We start from the raw sequence: 21446 nt of genomic DNA, 5'->3' as shown, positions 1-21446 counted from the left end.
CCGCTGACCAATGGCATTTCCGGTCAGATACGACTGCCACCAAAGAAAGACTTCCGCTCCGAGTCTGAGCAACAACAACAACAGCAGCAACAACAGCAGCAACAGTTACAACAGATCCAGAAGGTGTCCCCATTTCCGACATCAAGCCCCCAGTCGCAGACAAATCGAAATGCTGACAGCCCGCTCGACTTGTCGGTGAAGACGCGAAAACGTTGTGCAGACACTACCATCTTCGACTATTTTCACGGGGGTATGTCCCCTCTGAAACGGACCAAATCCGCAACGACGGGGGTACCACCAATACCGTTGGATTTAACCAAAACGAGGAACTCTCCGATGAAACAGATGGTACCCCCAGCCGGAATTATGAGCCCCGTCTACCAATCCACACACCCTTACGCCTCTTACAAAACAATGGTACCCAAAGGTTCTCCTACAACGGCTTCGAAAGGTAAAGGCGTCAAACCGTCCAAAAGTAGAGATGTGAGTCGACTAACGGTCGGTCAACAACAGCAAGCGGCTAGACAGAAACTGACCGGTGGTTACATTGGCTTTCCGTCGATGTATCCTCTCCAACAAACGGCGGTCGGGTCTGCTGGGTTAAGCTCTTCCGCGCTGATGGCAAAATCACCAGTGGGTCACGCTGGTGAGTCTAGAGCTGCTGGGTCACATCAGCAGATCACACACGGATTGCGAGACGTACATGCGGAGTCGGTGAAGTCCTCGTCACAGCGGGGCCTTACTTTATTTGAACAGCAAGCAAGCGCTCAGTCGGCGTCACGGCCGCATCATTTACAGCAACAGTATCAATACTCATCCCATCGCCAACTTCAGCAGCAGCAGCAGCAACAGTACCAATCAACCCGACAACTGCATGCGAACCAACGACAACATCACACATCTCAGAGACCCCCACCCATCCAATCACAACAGTCAACCTCACATCAGCAGCGCCAAGCGCCACCACAACACTGCCAACCCAGTCCCCGCCTCCGTGAACACGATCTCGTAGCCCAGCAGCATCGTCTTCAGCAACAGCAGCGACTGCAACAACATTATCTGCAGCAGCAACAACATCACCAACAACAGTCACCGATTCATCCGACTTCGTCTTCATCATCCCTTACCTCCCCCATCACCATTCCTTCATCCCCGTCACCATCCATGACTATGCATCCTGCTACGCTCTCATCCCCATCCTCATCCTCATCAAGCTCTGGTTCAATGGTAGTCTCTGCCTCCCATTCTTATTCTTCCGCGACAACATCAGCCTCTTCATCTCGTCTACTCTCAGCATCTGTCAGCAACACATATTCCGAAATATCAGCGGGGAGTGCGTCCGCAAAAGTTTTCCCGTTCCACCAGCTGGAACCCACGTCAAAAAAATACGATGGCATACCGTCAACAAACAAGTTACACCCGAACGCAACCAACCCTGGTATGGTAGGTGAGGGCAGTGGTAGCGTAGAGATCACGTCCAGTGGCATGAACAGGTACAGCCCCGACAGCACAGATTGTACGATTTCAGGGGTTACCAAACGCGTACCGCTGACATCTGATCTCCACGCACAACAGCGCCACCTACAACAGGCATATCATGACCAGCAACAGTTGTCTGCCCATATGTATGCAGGAATGAGTGTTGAGAAATTGCAAAATTCGGGTAACAGCAAAACCGGCTATAAAACCCTGCCGATGTCGCCATACCATCAACAACAGCTCTACATGCCCACTGTCTTGCAGAAGATGTCACCAGCCGATGGACAAAAGAAATCCTCACAGATGGTTGGTAGTAATGGCATGTCTGGGCCCACCAAATCTGGCTCTCTTCTTTCTGATCAGCAGTCAAATAAAGGTTACCTTTCAGCTTACCAATATCAGCAGCAACAAAGACATATGTTAATGGCGTCGAATAAGTACGATGGCGCCGCTCCAGCATCTGTTAATGCTTCAGTTGGTTCAGGCCAGCATCACATAACTTCGCCTTCTTCATCTTACCAGTCATCGGTTTCTGCCAACACCTCATCTTCTTCCTCAGTGTCCGTCCAGAACACACAAAAGCAAAAACACTACCAGAACATATCTATAAAATCTCTTTCACGCTCTAGTGTCGAACTGCTGAAAATCTCAAACGACAGCAACGATGAAGTCAAAATCATAGGGTCAACCCCGGCACCCGGATCTTCCACGTCCACCTCCTCAAACAATTCATCGCGACCTGTGAAAGAAGTACCTGTGATCAACATAATCTCTGATGGACACGAATCACCTTCGCCTGGACGCGGACCTGTTACATCAGCAGCGGTCAGCGGCCCTGCTATGACTAACAGAGGAGTGCACTCAACCAGTGACTATCAACAACAAGGGTCGGAGGACGGGAAAAGGTTTAACACTCCCCTTTCCATCAATATCCCTATTGAAGCTTTGTCGGAATCTTCTGCCTCTGGAACTTCTGCCAGCGGAAGTGGAAAGCCTGAAACGGTTTCCGGAAAGTCGTCTCTGGGCGAAAGTCGCGATCCAAAACTAGGTTCCCGGAAACACATTATAATGAATGCTGTCAATCAAGACGAAGCCTTGAAAAAGGTTTTCCACGTAGAAAATGGCAGTGGCGGGGTAAGTCTTAACCCCCATGAAGAATCCATATCCGAAACATCATATAACAGTATTAGCCCCGCCCCTTCGCCCAAAATGCCAATTCTTAGTCCTCAACACAAAAACCCCCCTCGTATGGGGTCGCCATCAACGAACGATCCTCCACCTTTAGAGCCTAGTCCTGCCACGTTTTTGGAAAATCCAAGCCCGGTGTCCTTTGTTCAAGAAAATCTAGCCAACAATGACCAGATAGTTCGACCCAACTTGGAAATAAAACGAGCCCCGACAAATGTTGCGCTTCAAAGACCAAAACCGCCGATACCTTACATACAGGATCCTATGTACCATGGTCAATTCTCCTCCTCATCTGTCTTTGGTCAGCATATCCCTTACCATTCAGCGTTTAATGCTCCCATGCATCCATATATGCATATGATGCCTGCGTCTGAGCATGGCGTACATTCAGCCTCATCATCGGCTGCTGCAGCAGCACGTCTTCCCGAAGTTAATCCAAATAGCGGAACTGGAATACCGTCAGCTGGTATGGCGGGCGCAAACAGTGGCATGGTTATGGACAGTATTCGGGACAAGAGAGATGGTTTTAACGTGCGTACTACCGCTCGTAACAAAAACATTCCAGTCGCTAATGTGGCTCCGATTGTTCAGGCAAAGTATTACCGACAGAACGGTACCATGACTAGTAGCAGCAGCAGCTTAAACATGAGCAGTGCTGTCGGCCCTAATATGAGCTTACCGTCGAACCCGACGAATAACAACAGTAATAGTAACAGCTCGGACGAAGTTAAAATAATTTCAGCTTCAAACGACGGACCTTGCCGACCAGGTGGAATTGGTGAAAAAACTAAATCAAAAAGTGACAAGAATGTTACGGGGACAGGGGGTGGAGGTGACGTCAGGGGTAGCGGTGGCGGTCTGAAGGATGCCAGCGGTAAGGTGAGCCCCACCATACCGAGGACTTTCTTCTCTCCGCACAACATAATCTCCATGTTTAAAAGCTCGAAGAACGAGAAGATCTTAGAATCCATGTGCTGCGACAAAAGTGCCCAACGCGGGAAAATGTCGCTAAAGGACGCCATTAACACCCTGCTGGAAAAACACTGCAAGGAATTGCATGTAGAAACGGACCAAGGTGAAGGCAGCCCATCATGCCTCTCATCGTCTTCACGATCCAGCGATGTGGAGATCATTGAGAACCCGTTTGAACGAGATGACGACCCGGTAATCACCGACACAACCAGCTCAACAATCGTCTCGAACGCAAACTACAACCAGTCCGCCGGCGGTAACCAACACCACCTTTTACAACGGCATTCTAGCACAACCACAAATACTACCACCACAATCACAACCACTATTACTAACACTACGACGTTCGGCACCATTGTCAGCAGTGCTATAAACAGTGCTACACTATCTGATGATAATAACGAGCGGATAAGGGGAAGCTCTATCTCGAGTAAGTCTCAACGGAAACAAATGCAACCATATGAAAGCTCGCAATTATTGGCAAAAACCAAAGATGATGATGACGAAGATGTGATAGCGTTGCCAGACGAACCAGATCCTAATTATAAATCTACGAACAATATTACTAACAACAGCGAGAACGCAACTAACGGTAATACAAGTCTCAACAGCGCCCAGAATGATGCATACATGAACCGGTTAAAACAAAAGCTTCTGCGATCAGTGCCCGTCGACCTGATGACGAGCGCCAATGGTACCCCAACTGGCTACAAGCCATACAGTAACACCAAGAACATAGACGAAAACAGCGGTGTGCCTGGCGTAATTTCTACCGGTGGAAAGAATCGTGATGGCTGTGACTATATTGATGACGACGACAATGACGACGAGCATCCTTCTGAGGAATCTGAGAAAGCTGACGAGACTGAGGTGGTTAAACTGCGTGAGTCGACGGCGACAACGAAGACACTGACTGATACGATGGAACGCCAAGCGGATGCGGACGGAGAGAGTCTTTGTTCGCAGCGGTCCCAAAACGGCCAAGAAAAGAGTTTTACGTCTGAGAATAATAACATTGACGAGAACCAAAAGAAAATTGAAGAGGTAAGAATCGAATCACATTGTTTTGATGGTGTGTGTGTGTGTGTACATATATATATATATATATATATATATATATATATATATATATATATATATATGTGTTTTATTTTTAAAATGTAATTATTTTTAAAAGGGAAAATTATTCCAAACTCGCATTTAGGTAAAAATGCACTTTCGTAAATAATTGAATTCGTTCAAGGCATATCGCTAAAACCAAAACAAAACATCTCTCTCTCTCTCTCTCTATATATATATATATATATATATATATATATATATATATATATATGGGTGTGTGTGAGAGAGAGAGCTCGTTTCTTGTGGATTTTAAAACGGCTGAACCGTTTTTTTTTTTTTTTTTTTTTTTTAATTTCACACATGGTGCATTTGAGAAGTTTTATCACCGCACAAGCAGAAAGGCCAGCCTATAAAATGAACTTTAAGTTTTTTTATAAGACAGAAACCCGTTTGAAAATGAATGTTTCTGTTTAGAGCACAATTGAATCAGGAGACTCGACTAGTGGCAATATTATTTGCAGATATACGGCATAATTGCATTGACACACCTATTCTAATCAGATCACCGAAGTTAAGCAACGTTGAGCCTGGTTACTACTCGGCATTTCATTCCCGTTGTCCTGTACAGACAATTTCACTTGCCGCTGGTATTTAGCAATGTCGATTCAGGAGAGGTGAGGTTGGAGATTGCGTACCTCCAGCCACAAAAAATTTCATACGCAGGCACCCCTTCGTGGGTATCCATAGTCTGTTAAAGACTGAAGGAGCCTGTTATATCTAAGTGTGTGTGTAATATATATATAATTAGCTGGACGTCTGGCATTGCCCGGCCGTACAATACACTTAAACATATTTTAATTTATGCAGATTGTATATGTATTATTATAGAATCAATCCTCTGTTGAATACTATATATTACGAGGAATGATTTGTCCGGTGGACTAATTTGCAAAAAAAATGAATAATAAAAATAATAATGATAATGTTGCTCATCAAATTCCGTCTGTGTTGTCACGTCAGCAGGTATTTGGGCTTGACGATCTTAAAAATAGTCTTTCTTCTCTTATAGATGAAAAAGAAAATTTTTTACCGGGAAATATTTTACGTTACACCGGCCAAAGTTATACCAGTGTAACTTAAAATATTCACCTTGTAAAAATTTTTAGGATTGGATTTTTTCGATTTTCGATACTTATCGGACGAATTTCTGTACAAAACATATCGAAGAACACTGCCAGACCTATAAATTACCTTTGCGTGACATTCGCAAAAGATAGGCGCAGCCGTTTCAGAACCTATGAAGGAACTCGCGCGCGCGCACACACACACACACACACACACACACACACACACACACACACACACACACACACACACACACACACACAGGGATTTTTATATAATATATATACCTGGCTATAGGTAATTAAGATTAATAAGTAATGAATTTAACGAGATTATTAAGCGTGCTCAATAAAAGAGCAAGATGCATTTTTCTTAATCTAAACAAATTTACATAGTCGCGACACTGGGCATGCTAATGTTACGAACAAATGGTCGGTTAAAGCCAGAAGTTCTCACAAAGCGACTTAATAAATGGTTGCTTTCATCAGAAGAAATCAGTCTTATGAATTTGAAACGGAAAGAAAGAAACCAAATTCTCGACAATTTGTTTGTTCTGTGGGTTAGTTTGTTTTGTGTGGTTTATTCAAGAGATTCTAATTGTTTTCAAATGTAGATATTTTTTTTTAGTCTTCCAGTTAGTGTCAGGTAATCAGGATAAAAATATGGATCGTTTTGTCACCTTTTTGTTATTTCATTCGTATATGGCGTATCGAGATGTTTGCCCCCGAAACGGTGCATATTCTCTGCTGATGACCCGATATTATCTGGAAATCGCAGTATAATATCCCACAATTACAAAAAAAAAAAAAAAAACAACCTACAAACTAATTTATGAATGAAACAAATATAAAAAAGACGACAAAACGATCCTAATTTCCATTCTGAGTAGCCTATACAAACTGGATGCCGAATGGATATACTCTACATTTATAAACAGCTAAAAAAAAAAAAAGAAAAAAAGTCATATTCAAATCTACAACTCCTTGAATCGAACAGACGAATCGACTCGCATGTTATTAACTTATATAACATATAAGGAAAAGATGCTCACACACTTTTTGAAGACACTCATTTTTAAAGTTTGTGAAAATCTTTGCGTTTAAATTCCCGTTTGAAAACCTGAGCAGAGCGCACGTGGATTTACCGAAATTGGATGTACATTTTTCTTTTCTTCTGTTCTGAGGCATTGCCTCCGCCGTAACATTATCATTTCAACCATATGAATTCAATTTCATATGGTTGAAATGATAAATTTGAAAAACCTTTAAATGTCGAATATAATCAACTCCTTATTCATTATTTTTATTTATTTTTTGTTCTTGTAAGTTCGGTATTTCGCTAATGAATAGCCCCTTCATGGTAGGAAGTCCGATCCGTAAGTTTGTTTGTTTTTTTTTTTCTCTCGATTTTGGTGTTACGGCGGAGGCAATGCCTCAGAGCAGAAGAAAAATGTACATCCAATTTCGGTAAATCCACGTGTGCTCTGCTCAGGTTTACAAACAGGAATTTAAAGGAAAAGATGTTCCCAAACTTTAAAAATGTCTTCAAAAAGTGTGTGACCATCTTTTCCTTTAGATTCCCGCTTGAAAACTGGAGCATAACACACGTTGATTTACTGAAATAGGACGTATATTTCTCTTTTTCTTTTGCTCTGAGGCATTACCTCCGCTGTAAATTGAAAAGAAACTTATGTATGGAACTTCCTACCCTGAAGAGGCTATTTATAAGCGAAATATCGTACTTAACATAAATAAAAAATGGTTTTATTATATTCGGCATTTAAAGATTTTTAAAGTTATCATATTTAAGCGTATTTTACGACCGGGCAATGCCGGGCAGCCTGCTATTGTGTGTGTGTGTGTGTGTGCAAAATTCCCTGGATTTTATATTCAAATGGAAAAATATTTCATCTAGTATATCCAAATGGTTACCCATCTGGTGCTGATCTGTCTTAACATTGCTTAACTTGTGTACGGGGGTACCTAAAAGGACGGAAAAGCCTAAGGCGGATGTCGGAAATTACGTGACTTCAAGCCAAAAGCGCGATTCGTTCTCTTAAACCATCGACGAGAACAGACGCTAACTGTTGTAACCCTAGAAAGGGGGGGGTCCAGCTACTTTGAAGTCAGCGTATCTTACATCTATATATATAAAAGCGAAAATGTATGTATGTATGTATGTACGTACACTTTTCCTCGATGTCCACAAAAGGCTTCTTTCAGAGAAGCGGTTGCTCGGTTCACAACTTCTTAAAACTTTTTATATCATCTATAAATTGTAATATCTCAGAGTTACCCACGGAGCTCGCCTGTCTATTTAATTTTATTGACTTTCAAACGTTAATTATTCAACATTACCCGCATCGGCACGCGTTACATTCGGTTTTCGGTATATAAAAAAAGCGAAACTCGACTCTAATAACAGGCCGAAAGCCACACTGGCCTGCGCGCCCTCCGGGGCCCGGGCGACAAGATCAAAGTGTAGTATCTGTCGGAACAGATACTGCAAGCTATGACTAGCAAAGACCAGATGTGGGGGCAACCCCACATGCCTGACCTTTAACCAGCTCCCATTTCCCACCTCTCGGGAGCTGGCCCCTTTTTTCCCTTCCCCCTCCCTTCACTCCTCACATTAAAAATCGGCCTTGTGCCTGATTTGCTCGGTGGGGGAGCAAATAAATACCAACCAACAGGCCGAAAGTCAGTTGTCTCAAGAGAGCTAAGTAACGTTTGTTCAATGTCGACTTCTTCATATCAGACTGTAGCTTTTCATTTCGTTCCTCCTAATAAACAGGGAGCGGGTTTTTAAAAACAAACAAACCCATTTATTCACCTCATTCAAAACTGTCCCGCACAAAATCGTAACTGCTGAATACCTGTCGCCGTCACGTCAATCAAAAACGCGCACCTGTTTTTTTAAAAACACTTTACTATTTTCCAACTGCGCGCCGTAAAGGCTTCGTTTTTTTTGTTTTGTTTTTTTTCACATTTTCGGAGTTTTTTCACATACCCCCAAAAACACCCGGGCAACGCCGGGTACCCATCGCTAGTACATTATACGTCTCTTTTCAATTACTTCTCCCTTCTTCCCTCCCTCCCCATTTCTCATTTACACGCGTATTAGTTTTCTGTTTTTGTTCTATTTAAATGAAACTTTTGAAAACAAACCAGCAACCACGAATTTTTTTTTTTTTTTTTTTTTTTAATCTATGGCCGAGTTTATAAGCGGGATCAATTTATGAGAGCTTGGGTTACCCCCACAATACGCACGGGTGTATGTTTTTGCACTCGCGACAGTAAGCAATATCCTACAGTATAACATGACCAAGCACGTGCTGTACAATCATATATTTCGAATAGTGTAACGTAGTGTAACATAGTGTAACGTAGTGTAACGCCAGGGGAAAAAAGAAAAAAAAACTGTTGCAACTCTGGTGAAGACGTATATCAATCTCAGCTTCTCTTCATAACTGTCACTGTTTGATGAGCCAATAGTGAAGCTACTGTGGCTTAATCGCTAACCGCACGCCCCACTTCTAGATCTCACTGCTTGATGGGTCGCTTGTGAAGCAAGCCTTGCTTAATCCCTAACCGCACTTTCGCTTTCTAGACATCACTACCTAATGAGTCGATTGTTAAGCAAGTGTCGCTCATTCCTTGCCGCTCTCTCTTCTTCTGGGTCTCAATCTTTGATGAGGTAATAGTGAAGCAAGTGTTGCTTAATTCTTAGCCGCATTTCCCCATTCTGGACCTCCGTGTTTGATGAGTTAATAGCGAAGTAAGTGATACTTATTCTCTAGGCGTACTTCCTCTTCTGAATCTCATGGTTGATTATAAATTTTCCAAAAATGGTTATTAGAGAAATTTTGGCTTTTACTCGCTTAATTAAACTAACGTTTACATTGAGAACAAATGTCTCTAATTTATAGAACTGTTTTTTTTTTTTTGTTTTTTTTTTTTTAAAAAAAAAAAACAAACGTAGGAACAATGAGAATTATAATTTGTTGCTTCTTTTCATTTTAGGATCTTGAAAATGTTTTTAATCGGACGAAAGAAAAAGATGCGTGTTTGTCGGAAAAGCCTAAAACTTCCGGCAGGCGAGTAGTAAGTACTTTTGACTTATCGAGTCACTCTTCGATGTCGAATCATCTACATTTTCACGGTGCCTTTAATTGAGATGTCTCAATTCTTTACTTAGTTTTACATACACTATCAGACACGGATAAACACACACACACGTGGATTTTTAATTTTGTAGCGGCCATTTCACCGAAAAAGATTAGCAGTTGTACCAAAAAGTGTGGTTGGTTCTGCAGAAAGCCTTCACCACTATAAACAAGTCATATCTGGATTTCCGAATAACTTAGTTATTGTGGCAGAGCTCACACGTCGAAATAGACAGAAGGGATCTTATATATATATATATTAAAAATAAAATTTACATTATCAGATATAAAAAAACAACTTTATTCCATGGAGATTCAAAAATTAAGCCTCTCTTTTCAAAGGAAATAGCTAATTGCGAATTTAAACTTTTGTAAACTTTTACCATTTTTTTTTTTTTTTTTTTTTTTCGAGGTGATGTCAAATTTAGTTGAAATCGTACCGTAAGGTAAAATAAATTATTAAATTTAATTGTTATAGATATGCTTTTTTTCAATTCAACTTTGCTAAAATCAGTACATATAAATATTAGCTTTTCTATGCGTTGATGGGCTTGCCCAGTTGTGCAAAACTATAATTAATGAACTATTATATACTTGTATGCTAACATTTGGCCGAAAAAATTGTACGCAAGTTGTTAAAGCTTAACATTTTGAAAATGAGCAACAATATGAATGCCTGTTCTTTGTAAAGTCGTAATTTTAATATATCTTTTACGAATTATGTGCTGATGAACTTGGCCAGTTGTGCAAAACTTTGATTAATGACCTATTAGATACTTATATGCCAATAAAAGTCTAACATTTTGGAAATGAGCAGCAATATGAGTGTTAGTTCTTTGTAAAGTTTTATCTTTAAGAAATATTTGTTTGACAAATTTAATAAAGATTTCTTTTCTTAGTTTCTTGATTTTTATTTCATTTTCTCCACAGGCTGATGAACTGAAGCGAAAGGCCGTCATGAGAGCCGTTGTCTGTAAGTACTTGGACAATTTAATTCTACTAGCAACCCCTTCGCCAATCTTTTGCAACAAACAAAAATACATAATAGTGTCTATCATGCAACGCTAAGATATCAACTGACTTTGGATCACATTTGCCCGATTCTGGCATTCCCGACTTGTAACGCTACCTCTTTGTTCATTTCGGATTAGGGTAGGGTAAATGATGCGGCGGCATGCCATGAGTAGTTAGTACGCATACTAATCAAGGATACGTTATCGATACAGTCTTACAGATTTTGGTCCCCCGACGATTGGACAAAGTAATTCACTCGTATTTGTTGGTTCTCACTTTTCTCAATAACCACAAATTGGATTTTTTTTTTTTAAATTTTGCACAAACATTAGTCATGATGAAAGTAAATTTTTGCAGAACGAACTTTCCGGGATAACTCTGGTTACCTCTCTAGGGGATATTATATAGGTAAAACTGCCCCAAAATCGATCGTTTGTTCATTTGTTCGCACTGTTCTTAATAACCACGCCTTCGATTTTCTTTTTTAAATTTTGCACAAACATTAGTCTTAGAGGGAAATCCGCATGCTCGTCTTGTTGAGCATGAAAATAACTTTGCATTTGTCGGACTGAGGTATGATTCTGGGTAGTCCTAGAAGGTCCATCCTCCTAGGTCATTGCCTCCTATTTTAGTAATTAAACTTACTGTCTCAGGAATAATGAAGGAGCTTCCCAGGCATTTTTTTTTTTTTTTAGACCAAAGTGCCCCTCCTTTAGAGACATTTGCTTGACTGTCCCCATATTCCGACCTTTTGTCACATCTTCCTGCTGTAGTAAAGAAGTAAATACCTACAAGTGTTCCTGAAAAATTTTCCAATTTATAGATGTAGGTTGTTATACGTAATAGACAACGGGAAAAGAACCTTCAGAACTCCTGCAGTAACCATATGAAAGCAGCATGCAGCACCTGCTATTCCCAATTCATATCTACGTCCAGCGTAACGTTGATTATCTGCTTTGTCAATTTGAGTATAGCCGTATCGTTAGATAACGAAAGTGGAACCAGGGCAAAGGGGCGCCCTAAAAAGACGGAAGAGCCTAAAAGCGAAGTTAGAAACTTCGTGATTTTCATAAGAGAAACACAATTTTGATAGGATAATAAAAATGAGTTTTTAATTTAGAGTGATACCTTTTGTCACAAATTTAATTTGAAGCAAAATACCCGTGAATAAAAACAATTAAAAAAATTTTTTTTTACTGCATTAAAATGTACTCTTTTTCTCGACTTTTCAGACCGGAAAACTCTTTACCAAGAATTTAACGAACGCATCCGAATTGGACGTGCCCACAAGGATGGAGACAATCGTATGATCATGACAAGGTCGAGTACCCGCCAACGAGGTTCCCAAAGGACGCGCTGCCGGTCATCCCTACGCCCGAGGGCAGCCCGCCCCCAGCGCGGTGCCCTCGCCGAAAAGGACAGTGAAGAGGAGGAAAGTTTACCTGGATGTTGGGAAATCGAACGCAGTAGCCCGTCTCTGAGACTGCGCAGGAGACGCATCGGTACAATGACGCCGAGCAACAACAGTAGTATCAGTGTTAGCAACACCAATGAAACTCCGTCGGAAAGTTCAAACAACAACGCGACTAATAGTAATGCTACTACAACCAGTACTAATGCTAATACTACTGCGAATAAGAAGCGTTTGATGATGACTTTGCATTGGAGGCCGAGGAGGTCTTCGCAGATTTTCGGCGTTGCCGGACGAAGGAAGTACCGTGTTATGACGCGTTATACACCGCGGAACCGACGCAACGTGTTTGGAGGGCAATTACCGCATAATTACAACCGACAGACGCTGGATTGGTCGGAAGTCAGGCAGTTGCCAGTTCCTGGCAGTTCGACCTCTACGGCCATGCGTGATCCCTATGAGATGTGCGATGACGAAACAGAAAGTGTGGTAAGATGTCTTTTTGCGTTCTTTCTTTGTTTGGGTCTTCTCATTACAGTTAACATCGGGATTTTTTTTTGGGGGGGGGGGTTATGCTGTGAATATTTTGGACTTCAGTGTTGACAACATCATGCAATACGTTTCTTTGGATGATTCAGACTGCTGACCTCATCTGGAATGTTATTTCCACAGCGTTTCAGCCAATGTAACCCTCTGACCTTTTCCAGATGTATCTTGTCGAACTCTGAAATCTTTACGGAATTTCGAATGGAATCATTTATTTATCCACGAGGTAGCATGCTGCCGTTCTGTAACACAGGCACGCACAAACACCAACACACACACACCAACACACACACACACACACACACACACACACACACACACACACACAATGTGTGAATTTAAAATGAAAAGGAAGAAACAAAATCGCTCGACGATTAACTTAACGCATATGTTAGACGCAACCATTAAACTTTAAAATTGACAAGCTAAACGCAATCCGTTAACCGAAATAAAAACCACAACATTATTAAGCATCCATTTTTTATTATTGATTTAAAAAGTTCCTCTACTTGCAATTCAGATAATATGACCTTACATAAGTGAGGCCGTTCTGTACGCATAAAAAGCTGTCGAGAGGTTGACCCCAAAACAGTGCGTATTCTCTCCTGATGACCTGACATTATCTGGAAACCGAAGTATACCACCCTACAATTAACAATATTATAATATATAATAACAGTATTATTATATAGAATCTATTATTATATAGAAAATAGGTAATTTACGAATGGAATAACTACAAAAAAATGATCAAACGATGCATATTTCTATCCTGAATACCTGACATAAATTGGAATCTGAAAGGATATACTTCAAATTTGAAAAAAAAAGTCGTTTGAATAAAACTCACTGAACAGACGAATCGTCAAGAATTTTGTTTGTTTCTTTCTTTCCATTTTAAATTCATATCGTCGGATTTTTTTATCCTTTTCTTAGCATATATATTAGTGTTATAGTCATAATTTATTTATTATCATATATATTAGTGTTATGGTTATAATACAGTTTTTAAAAAAATCAAAGCCGAGCCATCTTTTAGGGAATTAAGAAAAAAAAAAAAAACGATCAACTTCAGTGCAATTGCAACATTCCCACCTTCGGTCGTTGAATATTCTCCGACTGTTTACTATGTATTCCTGCTAACTTGGCATTTCTCGGAACTTAATTTTTCTCAATTGTGCTGATTGCCAGTGGCCTCAAGGTAAGATGTCTTTTACGGAGTCAAAGGTGACTTTTTAACTGGGTTCGAATCTCCCGACCAGCAGTAATTATCGTTTCCTACATTGATGACTGCTTAAGCATAAAACCCTTGTGTCCGTAAGTATAAAAACAATTGTTACTATTTACGAGGGTAGTTACAAAATAAAGTCTTTCCTTTTAACTTAAAAAGTTACAGAGATATGGAGACGGGAGTGGTAACATTGAAACGACCAATCTTTTGTGCTCGAAAATTTATTTTTCTACATAGTAACTACCATTTTCAATGCCCTTTCCCCAGGAATTCAATGACACATTTTTTTCTTCTGACGCACGTCGATGGCAGGGGGTTGCTTTCTTAGTCTCACGCCGTCAATATCTGCAACAGAGATAAAACTTTCAGGTCATGAATGCGTTAGTTCAGTCATCATAACAATGCAATTTGCAATCCTGTCTGATCCATCCGGGCAAAAGAAAAATTGTAGAAATTAGTTGTGAAACGTCTCTTGTATTTTTAAAATTGTGTGTGTGTGTGTGTGTGTGCGTGTGTGTGTGAGAGAGTGATACGTCTCTACCGTAAACTTGTAAGGTTATGTCGGGAGCTTCTCCTTGTCTTCAAATTGGATTCTCTGCTAGAAGCGTCACTAGGAGCGAATTCTTTCTCGATCAATGAATAAAACAATGAATAAAAAAAAAAAAAATGATCCAGACAACAACAATAAGATTAAAAAAAAAAAAAAAAAAAAAAATTCGAAACATCTTTTGGAATTTGCTGCTCCCTTTGCCGCCGCAGTGAAGAACTCTAAAGAACGCTTATAAAGCTTTAAGCTATCCTCCATTTTGTATTTAAAACGCTAAACGCGAAGCCTTTATCTGCCATAACGGAAAACAAAACTAACACCAAACACTCATAACAACGCAACCAGCATAAATGAAAGACATGATTAGAAGTACCTTTACACGTACATACGTGCGTGTGTCATGGCTTCTCACATTATAAATTATTCGATCAGGAGATCCTATTTATTAAAAATGAGAATAGGTGTTAACATATTACGAACATTAAATTAGTATATATATACGTAATGTTCGTAGTATGTTATCAATAGGGCTAGGACAACAGCATATTCTTTTCATTGTTTTGACTCTTGAGTGTGTATCCGTTGATATCTTATATGCTTTTATATATAGAGTGATGTGGTTTTCGGTTGATGAACTGTGTATAACTGTGTCGGATATATACTAGAGTCAAGATAAGAATATGAGCCCTGGTTATCATCTTCTATACTCTTTTTTTTTAATAAATAGGATCCCTCGAAGACGCAATGTGAAATAAATAAATAAATAAATAAATAAATAATGTCGCTTTTGGCCCGAACGTGAAACTAAAATATACGTTCTTGGTATTCTGGCTGCGGTCCAAGAGTAGAACTGTTCTGTCTAAAGATGGTATGTTATCATGGGGCTTCCGTTCGCGCCGGGCGTCCGTACATTAGAAATATGTCACGGACTCTTATAAGGATATTGTTGACCTTAAACTATATCCGATACTAAGGCCCCAGCTTGCGGGCTTTGGGGAGTGTAGAACCACCCCTTAATTGCCATTGTTCCCAGGTCCACTCTGACCGGGGGGGGGTAGTACCTGTTAGGGTCTCAATTATGGGTTAAATAGAAAACAACTTGAAAGAAAAACAAATATATTCTATGAAAAAAATTTTCTTCAAAATCACTGGATGCAGCATTAAATAACATGAAAAGGGTTGATATGCCGTAAAACAAACAACCGACCTATAAGGATAATAAAGATAAACTGTAATAACCAGGTATATTCTGACACTACATTAACCAAATTACTTAGTAATTTTTTTTTTTTTTTTTTTTTTTTTACAGTTTTAACAAAAGGGCTACAATAATATCGCGGGGTCTTCATTCACGCTGAACGTCCACAGATTTCTTAGCAACAATATATTTTTCTCTCTCCTTCTGCCTCTTTCTCTCTCCTTCTGCCTCTTTCTCTCTCCTTCCTCTTCCCTCCTTCTCTCTCCTTCCTCTTCCCTCCTTCTCTCTCCTTCCCCTTCCCTCCTTCTCTCTCCTTCCCCTTCCCTCCTTCTCTCTCCTTCCCCTTCCCTCCTTCTCTCTCCTTCCCCTTCCCTCCTTCTCTCTCCTTCCCCTTCCCTCCTTCTCTCTCCTTCCCCTTCCCTCCTTCTCTCTCCTTCCCCTTCCCTCCTTCTCTCTCCTTCCCCTTCCCTCCTTCTCTCTCCTTCCCCTTCCCTCCTTCTCTCTCCTTCCCCTTCCCTCTCCTTCCCCTTCCCTCCTTCTCTCTCCTTCCCCTTCCCTCTCCTTCCCCTTCCCTCCTTCTCTCTCCTTCCCCTTCCCTCCTTCTCTCTCCTTCCCCTTCCCTCCTTCTCTCTCCTTCCCCTTCCCTCCTTCTCTCTCCTTCCCCTTCCCTCCTTCTCTCTCCTTCCCCTTCCCTCCTTCTCTCCCCTTCCCTCCTTCTCTCTCCTTCCCCTTCCCTCCTTCTCTCTCCTTCCCCTTCCCTCCTTCTCTCTCCTTCCCCTTCCCTCCTTCTCTCTCCTTCCCCTTCCCTCCTTCTCTCCTCCTCCTCCTTCTCTCCTCCTCCTCCTTCTCTCCTCCTCCCCTTCTCTTGTTTTCCTCTCACTCTCTCTTTCCTTATCTCCCCCTGTCTCTCTCCTTATCTCCCTCTTTTTCTACCGCTACCTCTCTCTTTCGTGATTTCTATCTGTCACACACGTATACACGTACATATTTATTTAATGATACATGTTACACCACGTTGCTTACGATAGCATCTAGTGTTACATATTTGATCTCGTAAAACTTTTAGACGAGCGTTCTACACGTATTAAAAAAACGAACTCGTTTTGTTGGCCTTATTTTTGACTTATGACCTTCAGTTTTTTTTATCCAGGTCAGTTTCAGATATCTTACGAAAGCAAATGTCGTAGATTCTCGTCATGTCAAACATTGCTAACATCTCGGCAAATGATTTCCGAGTTTATTACTGAAAAAATAACGGACTTATAGAAAAACTTGACTTTTTTTCTTTCTTTTTTTTTTTTGGTGGAGAAAAAACTTTTCTTTTTTTACAAAGTAGACACCACTTATCAAGCCTAGAGGCTATTCGAGGATAAGGGTTAATGAATGTACGGACGTCAATGGGGAAAATGCCGTAGTAATCGTTAGTAGAGGGTAACATGTTCTCATTCCGTCAGCTATGACTGGATAGAGGTCCTAAGGACCCGTAGCGCAGTGGTCAAAATACTTATAAAATGAATAAAATAAAATACGTATTAGATGCGTTTGAAGCCAAATCAACGCATTATTATAAAATAAACAGATATTTATTTTGTTTTAAATTTATATTGAAATTCATAAATATATTTCGAAGCTACACTTCATCATCAGTATGTGAATTCCGCATGACCAACGCACCGTTCCGACATTTGAAGGCCCTGTCGGTGGGGCATTAGAATACGCCGACTGCCCCCCCTGCAGAGGGTAAAAGTCCCTCAATGGGGGTCCTGGATATGACCTTAAACTATATCCAGTGGTGAGGCCCCAGCTTGTGGGCTTTGGAGAGTGTGGAGCCACCCTTTAATTACCATTGCTCCCAGGTCCACTCTGACCCGGAGTGGTAGTACCTGTTAGGGTCCCAACTATGGGTTAAATAGAAACCGACGTGAAAACAACAAATATACTCTGTTAAAAAAAAAATTTTTCTTCAAAATCTTTGGATTCGGCATTAAATAACCCGAAAAGGATTGATATGCCGTAAAACAAGCAACCAACCAACCGACATTTGGAAAGACTACTGTAAAAACAATAAACGGACTTCTACTTACTGATTTTTATGCTCCAACAACAACATGGCAAAGGGGGGGGGCAAAAGAAAGAAAAAAAGACATACTGAAGATGGTTTCCTTCGAAATATATTTATGAATTTCAATATAAATTTCAAACAAAATAAATATGTTTATTTTGTAATAATGCGTTGTTTTGGCTGCAAACGTATATAATACGTATTTTATTTTAATCAATCCCAACCAGCGCTTCTATAATGAAACACAAACCATAGCTTATAAAATCAATTGTAAAAGTGTCCGTCTCTTGAGGAGTGAAAGGTCAATTCTCAACGCAAGAGACCGAACAATACAATTGCGAATTATTAAGGACCTCTATTCAGTCATGACTAACGAAACGACAATTCATGAGATACCATAGGTTTCACTTGAATTTAAATATTTAAGTTTTTTGAATTTGGCTGCAATAACGAAGAAAAACCAATCTCGTTTCTCGTCCGCCCCTCTAGCTGAATATGCATACGCAAAGCCAACTCTTTTGTAAAAAGATTCCTCGAGGATTGAGCAGGTATTCTCTTTCTGTTATACAGGGTGGTCGTTAGAAAAGCGGGAAATTTGTCAAACAACGATTTATTTTGGCAAAGTTTTTCAAAGACGAATGTTATATCATACTCATAAATATTCAAAATGTCGTCCGTGCACGTCACTACAGCGTCTTAACCTAGAAAACCAACAAAAGAACCAATAAAAAAAATAGCAATCAAGCATTTTATTCATGATCTACAAGGGGCGTGCAATAAGTAATGCCCTTGACCCACTTCCCATAGCAGTAGAGCAACGTAACAAATATTTTTAAAGTAAGGCCTTAAAAAAAATAAATCGTCAATATCCACAGGAGCGCTACTAAAAGCAGTAAATATGCTTATTTATAAATATGATTATAGTTATATGTTGTATATTTATATTTAAATCGTTTTTTTTTTACTCAACGGGGTTAAATTGCATTTATTTGTAAGGAAAAGGCGTTAAAAAAAAGTTAAAACAAAATATTGTTGACCTTGTATGTTTTGAATAGCGCAGTGGCTTTTAATATCGGACAAAACAGGGCGGCCATGAAATAGATTAACAGACGAATTCTTTTTCAAACCGGAAGTCAGAAATCAGATGGACGGTTTAAACTCCCAGGCAAGTAAGCTCAAGCTGATCTGAGTTTTATAATTATATAGATATATCGTTGAAACCGTAAATAAAGCAATCAAAATAGCGATACGAACAATTCTGTGGTTAAAAATATCCAAATATTCTGAACGTAAAAGCGATACAAAATGGCTGCGGTAATTGAGAGAAGTAGGCTTTTTATATATTTATTTATTTATTTTTTTTTTTTATTTATTTGTTTTATCCCTTGAAAAAAAAATCTGGAACGAAGATAAAAAGGAAAATCGTTGTCGGATGTGGGGAGTGGAAGACGTGGAGAGAAAACGAGCGGTGATGAAGCGCTGAGTGTGTCTGGGAGGGGTGGGGGTTGGGTAGCCGAGCACCGAATATTGTACTCCCCCCCCCCTCCGCAACGTATTTTTCTTCACTTCTCTTATTCTCCCCGACCTTCATCACCCTCGCTATTTTATCACTGTAGGGGATTATGCACACCTAAACCCTGACCACCACGCCCCACTTCTTATGCTTCCCCTCCCTGACCTCGCCTTTACCGCACCAAACACTCCCCCCTCTCTGTATCTGGCTCTCGTTACATCATCATCAACGTCATCTGCAGCATTAAGTAAGTTTTATTTGTTGGTCATAGACGAGCAAACGGCGAAACCAACCAGTTTTATGCTCTCTCTTATATAGATAGAGAGAGAGAGAGAGAGAGAGAGATGAGGAAAAGCATGAAACGCCGTTTTCTTTGTCTATGACTAACAAATAAATTTTAAATGTATAAATAAAGTTTAAATGTATAAATAAAGTTTAAATGTATAAATAAAGCTTAGACAAAAAAGAGAGAAAAGATATATACCCTTCTTTTTCTTTCTCCCTCTTTATTTTTCTTTCTCGTTATTTTTCTCTCTCTTGAGGAGTCTTTCTCTCTATTCTGACGTCTCTCTCCCCCTTTTCTCTCTTGTATCTATCTTTTTCAATCTCTTTTTCTGTAAACGTCTTTTCTCTCTCTATCTTAATAACTCTCTCTCTCTCTCTCTCCCCCCCCTCGCCTCTATTTTCTCCTCTTTATTTTTCCCTCCCCCTCTCTATTTTCTCCTCCCTCCCCCTCTCTCTTTTCTCCTCCCTCCTCCTCCTCTCTCTCTCTTCTCCTCCCTCCCTCTCTTTTTTTCCTCCCGCCTTTCTCTTTCTTTTCACCCTGTCTCTTTCTCTTTTTTCTCTGACGTCTTTCAATCTCTTTTCTCTTTCTCTTAAATCATCTCTATCATGTTCTTTCTCTGTATTTTCTCATCTCGCTTTTATCCATTCATTCCTGTTGCTGCCGATTTATTGCCCCCTCCCCTCCTCTCTCCCCATCTGTCTGTCTCTATCTTTGTGTGTGTGTGTGGGCCTGCTCTACACCCTCTATCTATCTCCCTCTCTCTCAGGATATACCTTCGTCTAGATTATCTCCTTTGCTCTCTCCACTCTCTCTTTATTCAAAACGCCTACTTCCACACCCCACAAAAATACCCTCTCTCGTCGCCCAAACACAGAGACTGTTTCTTCTTGCCGACTCTAGGGAATTTCTTTCGTTCACAAAACTGTTAACCGCATTTCAAACACGTGTGTGTGTGTGTGTGTGTGTGTGTGTGTGTGTGTGTGTGTGTGTGTGTGTGTGTGTGTGTGTGTGTGTGTGTGTGTTTCCCTTTGCATTTGGTCTGTTTCTTTTTGGTCTCAAATTTTTTTAGTTTATTTTGTTCATTACTTAATCAGCCATTTTTATTTTTCATCTTCGAATTGTCCATATTTTTAACGTTTTATGCCAATCTTATTTATTTGGTGCTTTTTTTTTTTTTTTTTTTTTTTGCGTGTTTTCTTTGTTCATCTTTTTCTTCTGTTTTGTTAACTTCATCTTTTTTTATTTCTATCATTTTTCTCCGTTTTTAAATGAAAAAAGGTGTATTCCTCCCGCCTCGAGCTTATATATATATATATATATATATATTCATAAATAAATATATATATATTCATAAATAAATCCCCACTAATCTTTAGTATTAAATATGCCTCATGGTAACCGATAAGAGATTTGTTTATAAGCATACATTAAAATAATTTTAAAAAATAATACTATTTTAAAATATAATTCCGCGACAGGTTTAACACCTATAGTACTATATATTTGTGTATACGTAGGTATATGTGTATATTTAAAATATAATTATTAAATTGATACGTCTTTCGTCGTCTACGACTCCTCAAAGTGGCTGAATCTAGTGATATTGGAAATTTGATGTATATATATGATCCCTTAAATTAACATTAG

General features: G+C 40.0%; 1 protein-coding gene across 2 annotated transcripts in view; it reads left to right on the top strand.

Moving 5' to 3' along the window:
• LOC145287808 (uncharacterized) overlaps nucleotides 1-21446 on the top strand; it is a 213837-nt gene that overhangs the window by 90623 nt on the left and 101768 nt on the right. For both annotated transcript variants that reach the window (XM_080135657.1, XM_080135656.1), the window contains exons 2-5: nucleotides 1-4683; nucleotides 9849-9929; nucleotides 10922-10964; nucleotides 12238-12905. The exon at nucleotides 1-4683 is cut by the window's left edge and continues 168 nt beyond it. In XM_080135657.1, coding sequence (XP_079991783.1) covers nucleotides 1-4683; nucleotides 9849-9929; nucleotides 10922-10964; nucleotides 12238-12905 — 5475 coding nt within the window. The remainder of the gene's footprint in view (nucleotides 4684-9848; nucleotides 9930-10921; nucleotides 10965-12237; nucleotides 12906-21446) is intronic.

This window comes from Euprymna scolopes, chromosome 11 (genome assembly GCF_053919585.1).
Source record: "Euprymna scolopes isolate OS-2025 chromosome 11, ASM5391958v1, whole genome shotgun sequence".
NCBI lineage: Eukaryota > Metazoa > Mollusca > Cephalopoda > Sepiida > Sepiolidae > Euprymna > Euprymna scolopes.
Note: the sequence above shows the minus strand (reverse complement) of the source record. Positions and strands in the feature narration are given on the sequence as shown.